Source organism: Haliotis cracherodii, unplaced genomic scaffold (assembly GCF_022045235.1).
Source record: "Haliotis cracherodii isolate W230 unplaced genomic scaffold, xgHalCrac1.p SCAF_10, whole genome shotgun sequence".
Lineage (NCBI taxonomy): Eukaryota > Metazoa > Mollusca > Gastropoda > Lepetellida > Haliotidae > Haliotis > Haliotis cracherodii.
Genome location: NW_027266265.1, coordinates 39,684,393 through 39,708,903, shown reverse-complemented (window position 1 = coordinate 39,708,903; position 24,511 = coordinate 39,684,393). Strand labels below are relative to the sequence as shown.

Below are 24,511 nucleotides of genomic sequence, written 5' to 3'. Positions count from 1 at the left end.
GCTTGTACTTAAATAACATTGGTTAGGAAACAACTATTGTTTGATAAAGCCAAGATGGCATATATGTTGTGATAGTGTTCTGTTAGAGAGGATTTATACATATATCGGAAACAGTTTGATCCTGTGATGGTAGATTGAAGCCAGACTAGAGGAGGAGAATTATACCGTTAATCACAATTAAGAAAACTATATTAATATAAGGTGTGTCTACTAGGCATGATCGACCCTACTCACACACATAAGTTCCAAAAAGGGACAGGCCAGCCGACATTGCTGAGGCAGAAGGGGACCTCTTAAACCCCAAAAGCAACAGCAATATGATGGGCATGCATTATTCACAGGCATGGATAACCATAACCATAAGTAGAATTTGTAAAGTCAGAGAGGTTTGTAATGAAAGTACATCTTCACCACACGGTACTTGACAACCAGTGTGTTGGACCTCTACATGAACACACCCAAGCATTTGGCGTTTATTGCATGTCCTAAGGAGGGAACAGGCTCTGAATGATCAGGTGATCATCCAAATGCTGGCAGGGCAAAATGTGGCCAACCATCGCAAACAATATAAGGATTGCCAACATTTTGTCCTTCGCACCATTCATTTGCATCAGACTTTATTAACAGACACAGCATGCACTATCTGAGCCCTGTGGCTCACAATTACAGATTGTGAATTGTTTCTTCTGCTGTACTGATAGTTAACAGTTGAAGTATAATTATATTTATATAATTATAATATACAGTTGTATAATTAACCGAATATAGGAATTATAACATGTTAATGAAGTATTCTTTTACGAGTGGCAATTGTCCCGGGTGGCAATAATACTGATGGCCATTGTCCTGCTCCCTTTATCAATTCTGCACTAGGCAAACCAGTGATTGACTGCATGACCAACGACCCACGCCGTCGGGGTACCAGACACACAATGAGCAGGGGGACATGTTGCAGCAACCATATGTACATTAGTCAACTCTAACCACAAGCTTATTGGGTTGAAGGGGCCTATTCTATACCGGAATCCCGTCATGGTGTGAAAATACGCGAATTTCAGTATCGCAGATATTTCAACAAGTACTCCTTTGTCCTCTTCAATCATTTATGGCAAGTTTATATTGATACGCCCCGCGGTTTTGGGGAAGAAGAGCGTTCTCTCAGCGTGTACTGGGGGCGGTCGGGTAGCCTAGTGGTTAAAGCGTTCGCTCGTCACGCCGAAGACCCGGGTTCGAGTCCCGACATGGGTACAATGTGTGATGCCCATTTCTGGTGTCCCCCGCCGTGATATTGCTGGAATATTGCTAAAAGCGGCGTAAAACCATACTCACTCACTCACTCACTCACTCAGCGTGTACTGACAGAATGGCGAAAGGACGAATAGTTCAGATGAGTGAGTGAGTGAGTATGGTTTTACGCCGTTTTTAGCAATATTCCAGCAATATCACGGCGGGGGTCACCAGAAATGGGCTTCACACATTGTACCCATGTCGGGAATCGAACGCGGGTCTTCGGCGTGACGAGCGAACGCTTTAACCACTAGGCTACCCGACCGCCCCTAGTTCAGATGAATGCAGTGACATAAATCATAATTGACTCTCAAGATAAACCTAAAAGTAAATGTAGACATACATTACGTAAATCTAGGGTTAGCCCTATAGAATTTAATGAATAATACATTTCACATTTTTGTATATTATCTTAAATGTAAAACCAGCGAGGCTTTTGTTCTTTTCAGTACCAGCCATGTATACAAAATGAGTTACTGTTTCAACCATCCGACAATGACAAAATATATACCAATGCCGTTTCTCAAGCATTATCCCCGTGTATCTCGTATGTTATTATAAATAGCACCCGTAGTTTTTATTTGTCTAAGGAAATGTGGACACATGTATTTTTTTCCTGAACACAAAAGAAAACATCAGGTCAGTCTAAGAAAATATTAGAATATAAAACGACATCGTTTTAGCAGCGTATTTGACAACCCTCGTTTAGTATTCTATTTTATAGACCTTATTTTATATACCTTATATCTATTTCCTTATTCATTTAGTACCAATAATTAAAGATGCCCTAATTTACATGATAATTACATATTATTTCTGAAATTTATGTCTTCCTTGATATAAACCCATTCAACACCCAAAGTTTAGGACGATCATATTAACCGAAGCGATTAAAGATACCCTAATTTACATAATAATCACATATTTCTAATCAACATAATAATTTTATATTCTTTTTCTAACTTCTCGTACATGACAAAGTTCAAGACGATCATATCATGGGAAGTAATTAGCGATACCCTCATTTTAATAATATACTCAGCAACACAAGTTCTTGTGACACGATAAAAAACCAAGAACCTTATCAAAGTAGATTTACTCATCTGAAAGAATTCATATTTTCAAACAGACAATGGACCAGTAGAACAAGAGCACCCATTTAAATACACACGTCTAGCAAAGACATGAAAATAACCCTGTCAATTCACACGTTAGTGGCGTGTGTCCCCCTCTCGCTCGGATGCATGCAATGCATCTCCTTCGCATTAAACGGATCAAACGTTTAAGACTTTATTGTGGGATGGCATCCCATATCTCCACCAGTCTGTGTCTCAGTTGGTGTGCTGTAGTCGGAGTACGTTTTAAATGTCGGAGACGGCGGTCCATTTCAGAGTGAGCAGGCCATGGGATCACATTCACGTTGTTCTGTCCAAGTGCTTGTTGAACAATCCGGGCCACAGGGGGTCGGGCGTTGTCAAGCTAAAAATCATGCCAGGCCCATGTTGATTCAAAAAAGGCAAACGATAGGCTGGATGCCCTCGTCACGGTCACGCTGCCCGTTCAAATTTCCCATTCGTGACCCACTCGTGTTATTCCGGGACAAGCCGAATAGCGACTCGTCCCCCTCTCGTGGCCATTTTTGCGACCGGGCTCCGTCTTAGCGCAAACGGGCATACCTAAATTAGTTGTCAACTCGTTGCGTAATGGTTCCCATATATTTCCCAATGTATCATATATATTTCAGATGTAATTTAAAGCACATCGGGACGTGCGGAATTATACAGTATGATTGAACACATTTAACTCTGTCTTGGTTATAATTTTAGATGCAAGACATATGTAAAATCAAAAATTATTTCTGTGGGATTATTTGACAAAGAACTCGAAATCATACGCGCATTCTGATTGGTTTGTCGTATTTTCGCACATAACATTCATCGATAGGGGGACGAGACTTCTTGCAGGTCACGGAAAGGGGCGAGTGGTGACGAATGCAAATTTCCTAGATCTCTTGCAAACGAATTCTCTGTCTCTCGGTTATTCCTCCCCACACCATAACACTGCCTCCTCCGAAACGGCCTTCCTCCACAACACAGTTCTGAGTGTCACGTTCACCAGTACGTCGGTATACTCGTATTCGGCCATCGCCGTTGGGAGAGGTGACATCGAGACTCGTCGGTGAACAGAACCTGTCTCCACTGAATTGCCATTCAACGCAAGCGCTGTCTACACCATTGCAGATGCAATCGGCGGTGATTGTTGGTCAAAATTGGGCGTCTGGCTGGTCTCCTCGCAACAATCCCCTAACGTCTAAGACGGTGACGTACAGTCTGTGCCGATATTCGACAAAGGCCAGGAATGGTTCTCGCAATGATTGTTGTAGGCTGGAACCGATTTCAGATGGGAGGTTCGAATCCAACGATCTTGGTGGACGCTCGTAACTGGGGGCCTGCCTCTCCCTGGTCTGTCGGTCTCTGACAGTGTTTGTTAGCTGCCACCGCTTCCATAATGTTTCTGTACTCGTTCAATCGCCTGGCAACTTCACGCTGCGACGTTCCTGACTGGAGCATACCAATGGCTCTCCAACGGCCATTTTCAGATAGGCGTGTCATCTTCAAGCTTCAAATAATATGACCCGCCGTGATATGGCTGGAATATTGCTGGAATATTGCTAAAAGCGGCGTAAAACCATACTCACTCACTCAAATAATATGATTGAAATTTGATGTTTTTCGTGTTGCAGTTGTCAAGAAAAGCAGAAACAATCCCCACAACACGCGTGCTTTCATGCCCTGGTTTACATAATTAATTGCATGATTGCTGCATGAATGACACTTTTTTGCGATCAGATCATGCTTTTCTGCTGAGGTTGCGTTTGTGCTACATGTTTTCACATTTTCGTATCCGATTTAATCACCAGAAAGGGTTTTCTTGTATGGAACCGATTGTAAACGGGTGTCACAGGAACTTTTGTTGCTGAGTATAATAATTGTCGACCTCTTGATACGCGTGAAACCACTAGTATGGTAGGTTAAACTGTTAGTATATTATCTGAAACAGTGAATAAAGTTGTTGGTTATATAAAGATTATTCGTCTTTTTCTTATCGTAAATCTCTTAGGAATACAAATTGTAGCATAGGTGTAATCGGCGAGTTCAATATACATTTGTAATCTGGGATTTTATCGAAAAAACTAAATTGTTCCCGAAATTTATATGAAAAATTATAATTAAAGAAATGTTCATGCCACAAACATAACATTGTTGCAAGGTGTTTTTTTTTCTCAGAAAAAATAGTATTTGAAATAAAGAAAATATCTGGTTTTGTAGCTGCAGCTGAAATAAATATCTAATCTGTATAGAAGAAGAAGTCTTTATTTGTACCAAGGCCACTGGCCCATATACAATACATACATTTGAAATAGTGTGGTACATGAAAAAAGGTAATGTCAGGTACAAATTTACAGGTTTACAGGCTTTTCATAATTAAGTCTTCTTTCATAGCTGTAATACAGGTATTTACATAGTTTTCCAAGTAATTGTTTACACGAAGATGACAGTAGCGTTTTAAATTTATGCATATTTGGATTATTGCAAAATGTTGTTGGTAAATACAGATGTCTAATATCGTCGTAATATTCACATTCTAAAGTAAAATGATATTCATTCTCTTTACTTGTTTCACATATGGGGCAGAGTCGTAAACGTAAGTCAATATCAGCCCATCTACCTTCGTTTACCTTAAGTCTTAGTAGCCCGGCTCTAAGCCTTATCAAAACATTTCGATATTTTATTTCAGTAATAATGGAAAGGTATTTTTCTGGTTCCAGGAGACTTTTAAATTCTTTATACAGAATGTACCTAGAACTAGCCTTGATAGTACTATTCCATGATTGGTAAAACATATTTATCAAAACGTTTTTAAAACTATTCATGAATGATGGTTTGTCGCCAACAGCTTGACTGAGCCAAACTACTCCGAATCCGTGAGAAAATAATATGGAACGAATAGAAGAAGCATAGTTATGACGACCACACTTGTCGTTATATACAAGCATATTATAAGATTTTCTTGGTATCCTATCTTCGTCCATTTCAATCAGTTTTAGCCAATACTTTACAGAACGACACATAGCATTTACATGTAGTGGGTACCGACCGCATTCCCCATACACAATAGCATTTGGGGTTTGCAAACCAACGTTAAGAAACTTCTTACAAGCCATAATATGCACTTGTTCTATTTTTTCAAATCTGTCTAGACCCCATATTTCCGCACAATATAAAAGAATAGGTTGACTCTGAGTATCAAATATTTTAAAGAAAACTGAAGTGTCAACAAAACCAATCTTCCGTAAATTGCGAAATATTTCCATTAAAGCTCGTTTACCCCTTGATGCTAGATCTGAAACACATTGGTTCATCTTTGATGTATATGAGAATACAAACCGAAGATATCTATAGGAGTTGGTGGTTGAAATACGTTTGCCTTTATAGAACCATTTCTCATGAACAGATAACCGCCCTCCTCGTCTAAATACAACAACACTCGTTTTATCTAAATTAACCGTTAATCCATGTGAATCTGCAAAGTTATCAAGAATATTAAGTTGGTTCTGTAAACCAGTTACTGTGTCAGAGACAAGAATAACATCGTCGGCAAACAATAATAATAATATTTCAAACAAGTCAGGAAATAATTGTACGCCGTGTTTCCCATGTGATGAAACATGTATACATATCCCCAGGCTTCTAAGAATACCAAAACGATCGTCCCCTAGTGGGGTTAACCCTGTCTCCACTGAATTGCCATTCAACGCACGCGCTGTCTACACCATTGCAGATGCAATCGGCGGTGATTGTTGGTCAAAATTGGGCGTCTGTCTGGTCTCCTCGCAACGACCCCGGAACGTCTAAGACGGTGACGTAAGTCTGTGCCGATATTCGACAAAGGCCAGGGATGGTTCTCGCAGCGATTGTTGTAGGCTGGAACAGGCTTCTAGGAATACCAAAACGATCTTCCCCTAGTGGGGTTAACCAGGATTCGAGCTCACGATCGTGGGTTTCTAGATTGCCCAAGGGACGCAACCCTGGACAGCGAATTGCGGCACCTAAGACGACTGGGCCACCCGTCTCCCCAAAAGTTTCAGCCATATTTTCATTACTAAAGTAACTGTATTAACTGCATAGGAAGTATATATCACATAGCGTCACATTATTTGCAGCGATGTTTGTTTACATATGCTCACATACATAGGAAAACAACTGACTAAACTATTTTGTGTACGCTAGACAACAGAATTTTTAGCAAGTTGAAATCACATCAATGTCTCGCGTTACAAAACGTAGTTCTTGTTTCGATGACCTTATATGCATATTTATCTGATTGGTTTGTAGCATAGATAACACTCACATATTTCAATGTATCTCTTATGAATCGATGAACGATACATTAAGCATTAAATAATAAGATAGGTATGTGATGTAGTTATTCCTTGCTTCTGGCGACTAACGTAATCACGTAGTCATGCTCGCCGGATTCGGCAATATTCCAGCTATAGGACGGCGGTCACTAAATCCAGTGGTTGACATCATGAGCACCGATCTACGCAAATGGGATACGATGACATGCATCAATCAAATCATCGAGCCTGACGATCCGATTCCGTCAGTTGCCTCTTTGAACAAGCAAGGTTTGCTGTAGACCAATTCTAACCCGGATCGCCACGGGTGCAATTCTATATGTTATTCCAGCCTTTTTTGCTTTGACAAACACTGGTGTTGTTGGTTGGTGACTTGTCACAGTTATCTCTTTGTTTATCATGTTTATTTTGAATGAATAACATTATCAGTAGAACAGTTGATGTTTGAATTCTATTGCTTCTTATGTAATTTCAGGTAATATTTTTAAAATCTAAGGCAAACTTAAATCTAAAATCTGTAACACACACTAACACATGTTATAAAACGTCAGTTGAATCGATCACGTGGTTCTGCAGATATATGCGCTAAGGTTACGGACGACTGACTTGTTAGATGAACTGTAATATCTATTCTAATACCTAGTTATAAAAATCTGTATTCTATGTATTCTGTATATATGTCTGAACAAGTTTTATTTATGTGCATATTCGTAGGTAATATTCGTGTCTATGTGTTATGCACAGAGAACATGTGGTATTCATATGTATGTATGAAGCCATCACAAAAAATAACACAATTAGATGAATGGCAACTTCACTTTGCGAGGAAAAATTTAAGAAGCTAAAAACGCAACAAACCGAATGTAATAAGACATGAAGTTGTAGTGTATGTCAATACTGAGGTTTTGAATAATAATTAAAACCGACAAAAACATTCACATAATCATACTAAATCATACTAAATCTCTACTAAAAGCACAGTCCGCTGTACGATTCCAACAATACCAAAATCATGTGTTTATGAAACACTATGAAGCAGTGATGATACTAGGTGTTCGCGAAATCATCATTACATGTTTCAAATTAAAACAGCAGATTTGAGGACCGCACAATGGCGCATGAGTTTGCACCTAACGAGATTGCCCACACCTTTCTATGTTATTTCCGAAATGTAAAAAAAATCATTTACCTTGACATGGATGTGGTGAAACCAATGAGAATTATTCCTAAACAAATCTGCATAAAGATGAAATACATAATGCATACCTTTATTAAAGAAACACAAATCGTATCACATCGCCACACCATTTTCTTCTTTGTTATTCCGCGAACAGTGAATGATGGCATGGTTTAAGCGTTGGTTCGTCACAATGAAGTCCCGGGTTCGATTCCCTGATGTGTGGCGTTACTGTGGTCTCCTCAGTCGCGATATGACTGGAATATTGCCAATAGAGGCGCAAAAACAAAGTATGTGCTTCTTAGTGGGGTATTAAGTGTTTTAACTGTTACAACTTTTTAAGAATCAATTTTGAAGCCCTATAAAAAATGAAGCATTACGCATTTTTGTCTGAAATCGATCCTAAAACAATTAGCTGATTCACTTTTACAGAGATGAACAACGTAAACTGTCATTACTTCAGTAGAATGAGATGAAGAACAAAATAAAATGCCATTTCAGTAGAAAGAGATGAAGAACAATATAAGTTGCCATTACTTCAGTAGAAAAAAGAGATGTAGAACAATATAAGATGTCATCACTTGAGTAGAAAGAAATGAAGAACACTATAAGTTCTCATCACTTGAGTAGAAAGAGATGAAGAACAATATACGGTGTCATCACTTCAGTAGAAAGACGAAGAACAATATACGATGTCGTCACTTGAGTAGAAAGAGACGTAGAACAATATACGATGTCATCACTTGAATAGAAAGAGACGTAGAACAAAATACGATGTCACCACTTGAGTAAAAAGAGACGTAGAACAATATACGATGTCACCACTTGAGTAGAAAGACGAAGAACAATATACGATGTCATCACTTGAGTAGAAAGAGACGTAGAACAATATACGATGTCATCACTTGAGTAGAAAGAGACGAAGAACAACGATGTCACCATTTGAGTAGAAAGAGACAAGAAGAGATGTCATTACTTCAGTAGAAAAAAGAGATGTAGAACAATATCAGATGTCATCACTTGAGTAGAAAGAAATGAAGAACACTATAAGTTCTCATCACTTGAGTAGAAAGAAATGAAGAACACTATAAGTTCTCATCACTTGAGTAGAAAGAGATGAAGAACAATATACGGTGTCATCACTTGAGTAGAAAGACGAAGAACAATATACGATGTCATCACTTGAGTAGAAAAAAGAGATGAAGAACACTATAAGATCTCGTCACTTGAGTAGAAAGAGATGAAGAACAATGTACGGTGTCATCACTTGAGTAGAAAGACGAAAAACAATATACAATGCCATCACTTGACTAGAAAGAGATGAAGACAAATATACGATGTCATCACTTCAGTAGAAAAAAGAGATGAAAAACACTATAAGTGTAGTGTGGGTGAGTAAGTTTGGTTTTATGCCGCTTTTAGCAAAATTCCAGCAACATCACGGTGGGGGACACCAGAAATGGGCTTCACACATTGTACCCATGTCGGGAATCAACACCGGCCACTAGGCTACCCGACCGCCCCAACACTATAAGACGCTTCAGTAGAAAGAAATGAAGAACAATATACGATGTCATCACTTTAGTGGAAAAGAAGAGATGTAGAACAGTTCCAGTTGGGATACTTAACATCTTTTTCTCCCATAACAGGGCTTGATCTTCAATCGCCAGCAGTGGTTTATTCGCAGTGGTTTATTTTTTTTCACCCAATCTGATTGGCTGGCTGAGAGTGGAGAGTTGTGTCATCGCGTTTTGATTGGCTGGCTAAAAATGATTGACGGCACTATTTTCGGATCGGGGATACCCGAGGTCGTCTTGTACAGGAAATCCCCAAATGGCAAAATATTACCGTTGTGACGATGTTTCCAAAATTTGTCGAGGAAGAAGGTGTGTGATATGTGGAGATATATCAGAGAATTTCGGCTTCCCAATGTACCAGATTCAGTTGCAGAATGAGACGGTAACCGAAGCGAGATACCGCATCGATATTACATATTAATATATGTATTTAGATTTTTTCTTAACTATTTTGATTTCTTATAGGGAGCAGACAAAATGATGAAGATAAACATGGTGGGCACCAATCAACCTTATTAGTCATTTTTTTCAAAGACAATATATTTTTTTTAAACAATGATTTACATTTATGCATCTTAAAATATTTTTGTATTTAAGATAGGATGAAATAATCTCAAAATTAATTTCATATTATTAGTTTTAGGTATAAACTCAATATCACAGATAATTATTTTCAGAATTAACAGATAATACAGAGTATTAAGATAAGTAGAATTATGTTTGTCTCAAGTATATTCTTTAAACTAAATATTTAATATTTACCATGTTTACTGAAGAAACACTTCTTTAATAATGCAATTGTTATATCATCATAGCAGATAAAGAGCCCCAATATGCATAGCTAGTTTAATTTTAATGATAATTATTTAGCATTTCTTGGGATGATAAACTGGACACATACCAAAATAAGAAATGTATTTTCATTTATTATTCTCCCATTACAAGGTTTACAGTGGTTTATGTTTTTGACATAATCTAATTGGCTGCCTGGGAGTATAAAGCTGTGTCGCTATTTTAATCACAGACCTTAAATTATTCTAATGTGTAAATTTTCAGAACATGGTAAGTAAAGAAAAACTGAAATTTATGGGTGATGAAGAAATGACCAACAAGAGGTCCTCTTATAACATTTTACCATAAACCTCACTTCTTTACATGAGCAATGTCTAATTCTAATTTTAATACTTTTTACACACAAAAGAATTTAACATGAACAGGTCACTAAAATACATATTTATTATTATGTCTTGTTTTCATGAAGATAAAAAGAAGAAAATGTCAATTTGAAATTACCTATTATCAGTAAGTCTTAACTTCTAATCTGATAAAATAACAAAAGAATAAAGGTTTGAGGTAACTGTTACAGTAAAATAACAATGTAATATTACAAGGGTATTAAAATGCAAATATTTGTAGAACTACTGAAATGATAATTTATTGTTTACATATATCCTATGTATTTATGTTTTACACACAATACATTATTGTGCTTGCCAAATTCACGTTGTGTTCTTGTCATTCACAAATATGGGGAAATTAGATGACTCATTTAGTAAAATTTTTGGTGTCATGATGTGAAATATTATGTTCAAAAGAAAAATTGTCCACTGAATAAGTTTTTTATATAATAAAAACTCGTGCTCACCATGTTCATGAACAAAAAAAAAGAAAAGAAAAAAAGATGACATGGAATAATCATCATGTTACATATTAAATTATTCACTGTAAAATTAGTTTTAAAGAGGAAAATTCGTCCAAACATATTACAATCCATTGATGGATTTGAGAAGATGTAATCAGCTGACAAGTTGCCTGCGTTGGTATTTATAGAATCTTGCCTGATCAATCCTGCTTACAGTTCCTTTGCGCCCGTGTTTTTCGTTAACAATATTTCACAATATATACACAATATTTAATTTCCTCTTAATTGGGTTTATAACATTTGTCTCTAGCGAACAAATAAACGAATAACGTATTTACATACACTAAAAAGGTGGGCCTATTTAGTGTTGCGCATTGAGAATGATAGTCACGGCGAGGTGAATGCAAACAAAGTTATGGACCCTGTATTCAAAACCATAAACAAATATCAAATCACATCACTAATTCTCAAAACGTTACTCCCATCAGCTTTTAATAGTTAACAAAAAACATAACATGAACGCTAACAATTGGCTTGCCTGTCATGGAAAACTCGTGTGAGTTGTCTTCGCTAGATCCTTTTTACCCGTTTATGGTGCAGTTGTCTTACTGAGCATATTCGAAAAAGAGACTGGGGGAATCCCGAGTGGTTACTATACACGGGAAACCTTCAACTACGAGCTCGACTTTTTATGGCGTATCGTTATGGGAGAAAAAGGATTAAAAAGGTAACAACCGAACACAGTGGTTAATCCTCTATGTCACACATGCTTTTGCAAGAATACACAATAACATAATTTTAGTCGTTGCCTAAAGGAACAATGGGTCGCAATGGGAAGAGTGAAGGGGGTATTGTTATGATCGGTTTGATTTGGTTCACAAATACCAGAAATCAATAGCGAAGATGACCACCTGGATTGATGTAGATCCTCCTGATTTGATGATCCAGAGGAATCCACAAGTGTCCAATATGGTTTAAGTTCGGTGAGAGAGCTGGCCATGGAAGAACAGCAACATTGTGCGCAACCAAAACATCCTGGACGACCCTTGCAGAGAGCGGCCTAGCGTTGTCGTGCTGTTAGAAATTCCCGTGGTGCTGAAGGAATGGGAATACAACGTGTTGAAGAAAGTCCTTGTAGATCTGGTCGATGAGGTTGCCACGGATGATGACAAGTCCAAGTTCCTCCCCAACCTATCACCCCACCGCCACCATATTTATGCACTCCCCGAATGCAGCCTGTCCCCAATAGTTATCCCCTGTAATGATAAACCTGAGCAAGACCATCATGGAATAAACAGAACACTCTACCAGTCACTGATCTGCCAGGGTTGTACCGTCCTTGCTCAGTGCCGTTTTAGGCGTTGATGTTCACAGATCAAGGCCAGTCCACGGAAGGGTGGGTAGGCTCGAAACCTTCAACACAGAGACGTTGTAGTGTCGACTGTTGAGGCGTCCTAACGTCGCTGTGGGGAACCTGAGGCGACATTGCTGAAGTACCGGTCATCCTGTGGCGTCGTCACGCGTGGCCTGCTTGATCACCCCCTGTCTGTAATACTGCCAGCGTTCAAGCAGTCTGGCGATGATTCAGTTGAGGTTTCTTACAATCTGGACAATATGTCACATTCCCGATGCATTATCTCTATTTTGTGGCATATCGCTTGTGCCTTTTCATTATTTATCATGATTTGGTAACGATCCATTGCATGCCATATTTCTGCACGTGCATTTCACGGGTACACCCAACATATGCTTAGTGATTTTTCACTGCTGCACTGTTCTTTTTTGGACCTTAAGTTTGCAGTGTTTCTGGGATTGCTTTCAGACTCGTAACGTTTGTGAGGTAAACTAATTGTTAAGGAAGAGAATATATGAATGTCAACTTATTGGCAATAAGCCCCAAGCACAAGGCAGATAGATTACCTGCCTAGTGCTTGGGACTTATTGCTTTGATCTTTGTCGAGGCTAATTGCCTAGCTGGCTTCAATTTGCCCCTTGCTATGTCCATTCTTACACCTATCAGTGCTAATCCCCCCTCCATTTGCCCAGTGTCCATTACCAATTACTTAGCTATGATAACTGAAGTGTTGGCTTCCATTGTCTATTGCTAATCACCTACAGTAAACTACGGTTATAACGAACTCAAAGAGACTACTTATTTTAGTTCGTTATAACCGTAATTCGTTATAAGCATATATACAGCATAACTACAGCATATAGTCGGGACTAAAAAGTTAGTTCGTTTTATCCGTTAGTTCGTTATAAGCGTGTTCGTTATAACCGTAGTTTACTGTATCAGCACCAATCATTTCCTCATAATAAAGAAGTTGAAATCCATATATTCTCTTCCTTATGTGTATCACTTCTAAATGCCTTTCAAAGACCTGAAACAACTAAACTGACGTCCAAAAGAAACGTTACCAACTGAAAATATAAATTTCATACAAAGTATAAATTTGTTTTCGATGAAGTCTATCTAAAACACATAACCTATATACAACAATTTGTGTATGCAGAAAATGTTAATCGTCTGTTACGTGTTTGCGAGATAACACGCGAAAAGGTGAAAAACACGTGCACCACGGACAACTGCAAATGCACGTGCGGATAAGGGTATAAAACGATTGCAACGGCAAGTCAGACATCCACAGTAATAAAAAACACAAAAGAAATGCCACGACTCACAGTCGAACAACGTGATCGAGCCTTGGGTATGGTACAGATGGGAGCCACCCACGCACATATTGCACGAACCTTCGGTTGCCCCCGTGTTGCCGTTACCAACTTGATGCAACGTTACAGACAGACAGGGTGGACCGCTGACAGGCCAAGAACAGGCAGACCCAGGGTGACCACGCCCCATGCTGACCGGTACTTGCGTACCTTGCACCTCCCAAATCGCTTCCTGACAGTGACGTCATCGGCGACAAATGCCTTAGGTCACAGGGTTAGTCGACAGACAGTGGCCAGGAGACTCAGGGCTCGTGGAATCAGGGCTTTTAGACCATACAGAGGACAGCTATTGACAGCGCAACATCGTCGTCTGCGATTGAGATGGGCCCGGACTGTACGACGTTGACAACGACGTGACTGGCAGAGGGTTGTCTTCACTGACGAAAGTTGATTCTGTATACTTAGGGCTGGTGGAAGACAACGTGTTTACCGCCGAAGGAGTGAACGAACGGCGGCGTGTTGCGTGCAGGAGGTCGTACCATATGGTGGAGGGAGTGTCATGGTGTGGGGAGTGATCTGTTGGCAGGAGAGGACACCGCTGGTCATCGTTGACGGAAACTTGACAGCTCAGCGTTACATGGATAACATTCTTCTTCCAGTTATCCTACCATTTCTCCAACAGCAGCCACGTGGTGTCATTTATCAGCATGACAACGCTAGAGCCCATACAGCCAGATTTGTCACTAACTTCCTCGCAGCCAACAACGTCAACGGCCTGCCGTGGCCTGTACGCTCACCCGGCATGTCCACCATAGAACACCTCTGAGACTTGACGGATCGCCGTGTTCGACAACAATCACAGTCTCCAGCCAACCGGCAAGAACTGATCTTGGCCCTCCAAGAAGAATGGCGTCAAATCCCACGTGACCTCATCAGACGACTGACTTTTTCTGTGCGTCGAAGAGTTTTTGCATGTATTGAGGCATTTGGTGGTGACACACGCTACTAATGACTTGTTATTGAACGTGAGCGATTGTTTATGTACTCTGCCTATTTTCCATGATTCTGAAAGCTCGAGTTTTGTACCACACCCAACTTTGGAGGTCTCTGACGTCATTCTCGGTCGCGGTATGATTGTCATTTTCAGTGTTGATTATGTTGATATATTGATCTTCTCAATACACTTTAGTTCATGCATGTATGTTTTGTTGTTTTTGAGCAAGAGTGATTTCAAACTCTGGTAAAGTTTCTTTTGGACGTCAGTTTAATTGTTGTCAATAAATGACTGCAGTCAACTATACGTTTTGGTTATGTGTCGGATTATATGCCCGTGTTAATTTTGTTGCTGCAGTTATATCTAGATGATAAAATTATATCAAGACACATTATTCACAATATGAATATGTACATAATTTTCCTTCAGTCAGAACGACTTCTCAGAATACACTGATGTGAAATCCGATCCATCACATTCATAAGTGTGCAACAGCATCGTTCTATGTGTTTACAATATATTAAACGTCATCTCAAGGGGACAACCAGTCTCGATTACCTGCCGAAAGAGATTCCATTGGGAGTAAAGGGCAAATTAGTGATTGTTGAAAACTATGTGAATATCACCAGGTGTCCGCGAGGAGGGTATCCGGTAGCACCCTTCACTCACACGATTTGCATACAAAGTTTATAAATGCGCCGGCGGACTGTAAACAATAAAGTCTTGACCAGACAATCCATTGACAAGATTTTACTGATTTTGCTGAAACTTAAGACAATATGTTAATTTTGAATAACGCCTGCTTCATACAAGTGTAGAGTGAGTGAGTACGGTTTTAAGCCGCTTTTATCAATATTCCAGCAATATCACGGCGAGTGACACCAGAAATGGGCTTAACACATTGTACCCATATCGGGAATCGAACCCGGGTCCTCGGCGTGACGAGCGAACGCTTTAACCACTAGGCTACCGGACCGCCCCCATACAAGTGTAGAGAAAATGTTGTGTACAGGTGAAGAGAGAGGATAAAGAAATATGTATCGATCCAAACGTTTCCTTCCATAATTGATAAATGCTACTGAGCTTATGTTGAATGTAAACCAATTTAATATTCTTCATGTATATAGGTTCAAATGCAATGAGATTAAAACCCGCTGTTCCGTACAAAATTAATTAATATGTAACATGACACAATGTTTCAACGATGCCTCCTGTGGTTATATTGTAGGATAGTTAATTACAGTACAGACATAAATTAGATTTAATTTCATTAGTATAGCGTGTCACAAAGGTTATCAGATACAGTTTTAGTTGCTGTAGCGTACCTCGCCGCATCAGGGCGACACAATAAACTCATTGCTAACCAGTTCCATTCATCCAAAACAACGTGAGTTGATTATCATGACCATGTGTTTTTTAATCAGAATCACCATCAAATAGTGATGATATCAGGCGTACGCGAAACGGCGAAGTTATACAGCCCGACTGATGGTACCCGTCATAAACACATGCAAAGGCATATCAATTGTTCACCAACTTTTCCCTTAAGTTCTCGACATGTGGAATAGTGGTGTACAAAGTTGAAAAATCAAATATTTTGGCAGATTTGAACCTGTTGTTTTTCTGAGATTGTAAAAATGCAAGCAAATCCTTTGAGTTTGGAGAATCTACATGTATTAGTTCGACTTGTTTTAAATACTGTCTGTGAAAACAAAGAAAGTCCTCCCTGATAGAATTTAGGATTATAGTTACTCTTTGAGACAGGGATTTGATGGTATATTTGCTGACCCAGCAATATATCTCTCTTTGTTTGGATTTAAATGGAGCTTTGGAATCCAGTACGAAAGAGGCATGGACAAGTCATGTGTTTGAGTCAAGTCAAAAGTTTACCGATGCATAGTTTTGGCAGATTTCTCCCTCGGTTAATCTACTGGTATTATATGTGGTATTATTTGAGATGTCATGTATACCATGCAATGTGATCAAACACTCAATGTTGTGTATGGTATGGAAATGGGTTTGTGGCCTCTATTTAATGCAATGGTTGTGTTATTTGGGGCCTTGTCAGCGGGAACAACTACACACTTTTCATGTGACGTAACGGTAGAAACATTTCGGATGACAGCTGGCTCTTACAGTACAGTAAAGTACGTTTATAACGCACACGCTTATAACGAACTGACGGATATAACGAACCTACTTTTTTGTCCCGACTATTTTCTGTCGTTATGCTGTATATATGCTTATAACGAACTAAAATTAGTGGTCCCTTTGAGTTCGTTATAACCGTAGTTTACTGTACTTCTCATTCCTCTTTTTCAGCTTGTGCATTCTTCCAATGACATCTTCGTTCGCGTGCTGCTATCCAATTTCATGATATAGGATTTCGATTGATGCCGATTAAAAAGCATGTGTGATTGATACTGATACCTGTGACAGCTTTATGTATAAAAATTGTACAGCATTGGCTACTGAGTCATAACTGTAGTGTATTTAATTACTTGCAATCTACATCATTTACTAGGTGGAAGAAATGTATAGATTAGGTTGAATAAGCGATTGAACTATGCGTTATCGGTAATCAAATGCAGGATTACAAAAAAAGCACAAACGTTTCAGAATGGAGTGGGCACGGCGTCATGTCATCAGATAGTTGGCGTCATTCCGAGTTGAATGGCAAATCGGGGCTCGTCTACTTTACAGATGGCCGACGTGGTGTTTAGAGACACAACAGCTAGTGTACGATAACAGAGCATGACATATATTGTGTTGGCACAGCGATGTTTTGGGCTAGGGTCAAGTTCATCTTTAGGACAGACACAACCCACCTCAATTGACGACTGTCAGGGGTTCGTTATCCTTATGAGGTTTTAAGATCAGACGTGGCACAGTGTGCGTGGAGGATTGATGGCCCATGTGAAAATTTATATCATTTTTTCATTGAATTTACTTTATTTGAATCAGCAGGAAACGAATTGGTGCACTCAGTCTTGTTAATTGTGAAAGATACTTGTGATGTAAACATTGACCTGATTCCAGTTGGCAATACAATTTTACCTAATCATGCGAATGAAAACATTGTTAGGAATGTACGTACATATATCAAGAAAACAGAAAGGTTTGAATGAGCAATATGAATGTACATACGTTTCTTTTCTTTCCTTACTGTCATTAATTTTTTTAAATTGTAAATAAGCATAAATGTAAATCTATGGGAGAGGGGGTTCTAAACTTGTGATAATTTGTGCCCAATCCTTTTCATGAGAATAAAATATGTTTAAACTAAACATTGATGGTCAGTTTGACCTTTAGGAACATCCGGGTACTGCCTTTGCCATATATCCTCAACATAACTCCATTGAAAGTTTGTTGGATTAACGTAGTCGTCATATGGGGAATATAAATATTAGTCTGAAGTAATAGCCCGGACAAGGCAACCAGTAGTTGATAACATAAGCATTGGTAAACGCCGACGGCGTACGGTGGCATAAAATATATCAGGTCACACATCGTAATAAACCGGTTTATGTTTAGTCGGCTCCTACGCCAAGAATGCTTGTTCGTCTGCAGAATCCGGACATGTAAACACAACTGAGATTAAAAACGTTCAATGACAACTATACAATATGCCGTTTGTGTGTAATTTAGGGAATTCAGCGATATTTCAGCAATATGACAACGGTCTGTAAATAATCGAGTCAGGGCCAGACAATCCAGTCATTAACATTCGTGTGTATCGATCCTGGCGTTTGGGACACTATGACATACAATATAACACGTCATCGAGACTTGTTTGAGGACCCAGAATGTTTCGTGGTAGAGCGACCACCAGGAGACATATCCACCAAAAAACGTTAACAGTATACTGTTTCTGAGTGGGGTATTCATGTTAAACTCATGGTATGGTATCTCAGTCTGCTAGAACTATAAAGTCAGCATTAGTCCGGAGTAGAACAAGCAGCCACAGCCACACAGCCACACACACACACACACACACACACACACACACACACACACACACACACACACACACACACACACACACACACGCACTATAAGTGCAATAATTCTGGACGCCATGGTAAACCCCATTTCACCTGACCTGACGTGACCTGACCAGTGTGACGACCGACACGTCAAACCCCGTGCAGATCCGGGTTAGCTCTTCAGCAGTATTACTAGGCTTGTCGTAATAGGCGACCAACGGGAACGGGTCGTCAGGTTCGCTTATTTGGTTGAGGTATGTCATCGTATCCCATGTCAATCATAAGGTTGTCTGGTCCAGACTCGATTATTTACAGACCGCCGTCATATAGCTGGAATATTGCTGAGTGCGGCATGAAACAAACAAACAAACGAACACGTCAGTCCCTGGGTGACGCCACCGCTAAATGCTTGAAATAAGCATGATACAGTCACTAGTCATGACAGTAAGAGTAAAACCTACCTCCCCCATTTCTGTTGCAAAGGTAGGGAAATCTCCACAAGTTGACCAAGGAGACACAGTAGCCCACCATGGACAATGTATAATCGGCCTTGTGACTCCATTTCGGTCGTTTGGCTATTCCAGGATTTGTCCTTGACTCTTCCAACATGCCTAACGATTCTTCGTCAGTTTTCCTGTCCCCGTCACGTCGCTCGAGCTGAAGGACGTCCATGGTGACTGACAGCGCACGTTGTGTTTACCGTGTGTTCCGAACTAGAATCCACGCCGCTTTTATGTCGTATCACGATAGCAGGTGTGCATTTTTCTGAAAATATATTTCGAATTAACAGTCGGGTCGTGACTACTGGTTCGACTGGGATGCGTAACTAACACACACGGATTAATGCAATGTGAATATATAGGACACGCTTACGCCAGGAGCGCGTCCAGTGGGAATAAAACAAATACCGCCAACATTTAATATACTATAAATTGTTTGATACCAACTGTCAATGTTAACTAGTCATTGGTAAAAAACGAATATCATCTGTATCATACACATGATCATACCGAAACAGATGACACAGGATGAACTAGTGCAAAGCATGCGCTTCAGTATACTACTGAACCTTTAGGGATAATCAGATATGTCATTTACATTAAGGGAAAATAGTAACTGTGTCTCATAAAGTGGTAAATGTTATGTTCCTCAAAATAACAACATACTATTTGGTCATTCGTCTGATCAATGTTTATTTTGTTTACAAATTCATTGACAAAGCCCATACCTGGTAAGATGAGACGGGGATACACCCTAAAAGAGGGGCGGTGTAACAACTCAGTTAACAATGTCAACATCGGGTATCACCACTATCCGCGTTGGGACCCGTGAAGATCCGGGATAGAATAGGTCTTCAGCAAACCATGCGTGTCTTAAAAGGCAACTATGCTTGTCCTAAGAGGCGACCAACGGGGTTGGGTGGTCAGGCTCGTTGACTTGGTTGGTGTATGTCATCGTATCCCAATTGCGTAGATCGATGCTCATGATGTCACTCACTGGATGGTCTAGTTCAGACTCGATTATTTTTTCAGACCGCCGTCATATAGCTGGAATATTGCTTGGTGCGACGTTAAACAACAAATAATCAAACAAACAAACCTTTTGCTTTGATACAGGGGAAGTAGCGGTGGCGCATTGAAACACCAGACTACTAATTTATGATTTGATATCTTTGTATAAATGTGCATTGATATCCTTATATACATGCATGACTTTTGAGAAGGCCAGCCATTACAATTATTATTAAGCATGTTGAAAAAACAACAATATATTTGTATAAATATAACCTTTAGGCATACTCAAATTGAAAGCTTTTGGGTGTAAATTTGAATTTATGTCATAATAAACATATTAAAACAAGGTGTTAAAACAATTCTTGTGTTTCTCGCAAGCTATAAGTAAGCAATATGTTCACTTGTTGTTAACAATGAAAAGCATCAAGGCAGCATTAAATGAAGTCATACTTCTCTTTTAGTGTTCGTTGTTAAACACCGCACTCAGCAATATTCCAACTATATGACATCTTCCCGAGCCAAGAGAGTTAACTGACTATATATAAAAGTCCAGTTTCCACCCTTGCGGAACTAGGCTGGTATGATGGAGTAACATTGTGGCTGGACTAACGAGTCTATACATAGTCCAATCAAAATCGCGCAACGAAATCGAAATCCTGTTCGTCAACTGTCGTGCTGATTTCGGTCGATTGCAGGGTTTGTAAAGCATGTGCTCCGCCATCTCGTTGTCAACAGATATTTTCCAAATGCTCACGTGATTTGATACACATCGCGATGTAAGACCCGTTTTATAACAACATAGATCTTGATTATCGATCAGATGGTCCTGACTGGGCACCGCCATTTTGTTTGAAACAAATGCAAGTGATACGAGAAGTGGAATCTGATTGGTCAATAGGAGGGACATATAAGGGACATAACTCGTAACAACCACTGGTGGCGCTACGATCGAGCCCAGAAATTCCGGGCCAGTCAGGCTAGGGTGGAAACTGGACTTTTACAGTCAGTTAACTCTTTTGCCTCGGGAAGATGGCTATATTGGTCGAACTGTAAATAGTTGAGTCGGGGACATACATTCCAGTGATTGTCATAATAAGCATCGACCTACTCAATTTGGATAAAATAACCTGCATTAACTGAGTCAGCGAGCCTGACCACCCGATCCTGTGGGTTGCTGAAGATCAATCCTAACCCGGATCTTCACGTTCGTCCACATTGTGTATCAATGCAGACTTGACACCTTAGGCCAATAATCGTTGAAGAAAGGCGGAAGAAATACCGTTCTTTTTTAATTTAACAAAATGTTTAATGTGAAGGGCGCTATACTACAAGATGACACAAATGTCAAGAACATTGCTAATACATGGAGAGATACAGTCAACAATCCCAACAACGTAAATCAGAATACAGGACCACACAAGGATGCAAAAAATGTCATGATAAACCTTTACAATCTGATACACTTCCTTTTGTTTTCGATAAATAATAATATTTGATTAATGTTATAGGGCCATGGAATAATATATACACTAATAACAGAACATGTAAAAAATACACTTAGTTACTGGATTTTCAATAAAGATTTATCCATCAAATAGTATACATACAGAATGAGTTATAGAAGATGAAATTATTAACCACTAATATATGCACTAGTTTTGTGAACTAGACTCTGAGAATAGAACACGCGCCGTTTTTTTTATTGTGAGCAGGTTTCAATATTGATGAAAACCTTTGTATTGATGTTGTGCTCCATGACTATTTATTGTTGGGAATTGATGCTGGCTGTGACTGAACCATATTCTTCTGGCAGCCTAAAGGTATACTAGTATCTCCATCTCAAGTATGGACCGCCACCTTCGTGGTCAAGTAGTAGAGCGTCCGCCCGGATAGCGGAAGGTCGGGGGTTCGATCACCGGCCGCGTCATACCAAAAGGCGTTAAAAATGGTACTTGTTGTTATCCTGTCTTGCGCTCGGCATTAAGGGGCAAAAACAAGGACTGGTCGGCTAGGAGTCATGTTAAGCTGCGGCATGGTATCTCAGTGGGCTAGCACTATAAATCGGCATTAGTCCGCACTAGTACAAGCAGCAACACACACGCACGCACGCACGCACGCATGCACAACACACACACACACACACACACACACACACACACACACACACACACACACACACACACACACACACACACACACACACACACACACACACACCTCGGATGCAACGTTAAACCTTATTTCACCTCTCCTCACAACCGACCTAGTGGATACAGCGTCGGTCGATTCTGGCCGCGTCATACCCAGGTGATACGTGCCTGGCGCTCGGCATTAAGGGGATACAATAAGGACTGGTCGCCATGACATGTCAGTGGCCTAGCATCAAATAAATTCAAAGTGACAAAACCCTTTCAATATTCATAAAAAATCTTAGGATTGTACGATTCCGACTACATCATGAACATGTGCTCATTAAACAAATTGCGCGTTCGTGTGTGTGTGTGTGTGTGTGTGTGCGTGCGTGCGTGCGTGCGTGCGTGCGTGCGTGCGTGCGTGCGTGTGTGCGTATGTATGTATGTATGTATGTATGTATGTATGTATGTATGTATGTATGTATGTATGTATGTATGTATGTGTTCGTGTGCGTGCGCGTGTGTTCGTCGATATTTACATGACTCACATCCAAACGCAAAATTGATAAACAACCAGATAAACTAGTATGCTATATTTCATTGAAGGTATTTATTACTATAAGCATGTGTTTGTTTGGTGGATTACTCTACTGATGAAGTCTTTATGGGCACGTGAATTATAAATGTGTTCATGGCGGCAAATATTGCAGTGGAAGGTCAGATGGGGTGTAATTTGGCATCACCAAAACATCATACGATGCACCCAGGATTTTGTCATATTTTTGCTGAAAGGTCCCGGAATACTTAAAGTTTGCAAACATCGCCAGCATCAATGAAGAGTTTTTCCGGGACAAAAATCAGACTTGATGTCTGGAAAGTGATAATTACTTGCCCCATGACAGTTACTTTTCTATGTAACAGAGTGATGAACACATTCTTCTTCGTCTTCCCAAGGAGTGGGGTGAGTGAGTATGGTTTTACGCCTCTTTTAGGAATATTCCAGCAATATCACGGCGGGGGGCAACATAAATGGGCTTCACACGTTGTACCCATGTCGGCAATCGAACCCGGGTCTTCGGCGTGACGAGCGAACGCTTTAACCACTAGGCTACCCATGGAGGTTTACCTGACTTTCGAGAACAACACATGCAATTACTGTTGACATAAAGCGGCATTTGCGGTAGGAACTAACGCACACTCAGGGAGCGGAGCTGATCTGACAGGTCAATATGATGTCATGATAACACACAAATGTCATTGGCTAATGCGTAAACGGGTGACGACATATGATCACCCACCCACGTTTAACAACAACGAACACTGCGGGAGAATAAATGTCCCAACAATTACGCCCTCCATTGCATTGCTCCATCCATGACGATAATCTCCCATGATGTTAATGCCTTGACAATCTTCCTGATCAGTTGATTTCAACAATGTAATGCACACAGCCTCTTTCACGTCATCACAAGATTCCTTTGACACCCACCCACGTGATCAGACTAATGACCTCGATATGGATTAATTTGCATTTTTAGTGAAAAATTGTTTTCTTGAATACTATGATAAAAAAAGCATACTGTAAATGGTATTTTTATTGCACTTTTTTAATGTCTTTCCACACGATCTCACAGCAACCTAGCCCCTAGCTCTCACCCAAACTGTCTCGTGCTTTGCATGTTCGCTTGTCTGAAATATGAACAACAAAACATTTTCGTGTGACCTTTAATTTGACGGAGGAGTTGTTCGAGATGATCAGGGAGCCTTTTGGAGCAACTCTGCAAAGCGAATCGCGGCGCCTAAGACGACTCGGCCACCCGTGCCCCCTAGTGAAAGAAAAGGACATCCGTAATTAGAATTGTCTTCTATTGGATTTTTGGAGTATTGGATTTTTCGCTTATCGAAATTACATTATTATCTGGATACACTTAATGTAGGTCAAAACATCTCCTTTATTTCGGTGCTTATTTATCAGTTAATTGGTTATGTGGATTGTTGTGTTGATACATGTGACCTGTTCATATATGAAGTATTTGAATGGCATCTAGAAGTGATACACATACGGAAGAGGATTTATGGATGTCAACTTCTTCATTATGAGGAATAAAAC

The 24,511-nt window shown here is 39.8% G+C and overlaps 2 protein-coding genes across 2 annotated transcripts in view; both read right to left on the bottom strand.

Moving 5' to 3' along the window:
* LOC139450479 (sodium- and chloride-dependent glycine transporter 2-like) overlaps positions 1–19,427 on the bottom strand; it is a 43,456-nt gene extending 24,029 nt beyond the window's left edge. Inside the window, exon 1 of the mRNA XM_071232193.1 lies at positions 19,217–19,427. Within this exon, the coding sequence (XP_071088294.1) occupies positions 19,217–19,427 (211 nt within the window). The remainder of the gene's footprint in view (positions 1–19,216) is intronic.
* LOC139444347 (uncharacterized) lies at positions 4,748–5,747 on the bottom strand. Its single transcript, XM_071225284.1, has one exon. The coding sequence runs from the start codon at positions 5,708–5,710 to the stop codon at positions 4,748–4,750; it is 963 nt and encodes a 320-aa protein (XP_071081385.1). The 5' UTR covers positions 5,711–5,747.
* Positions 19,428–24,511: the final 5,084 nt, after the last annotated feature.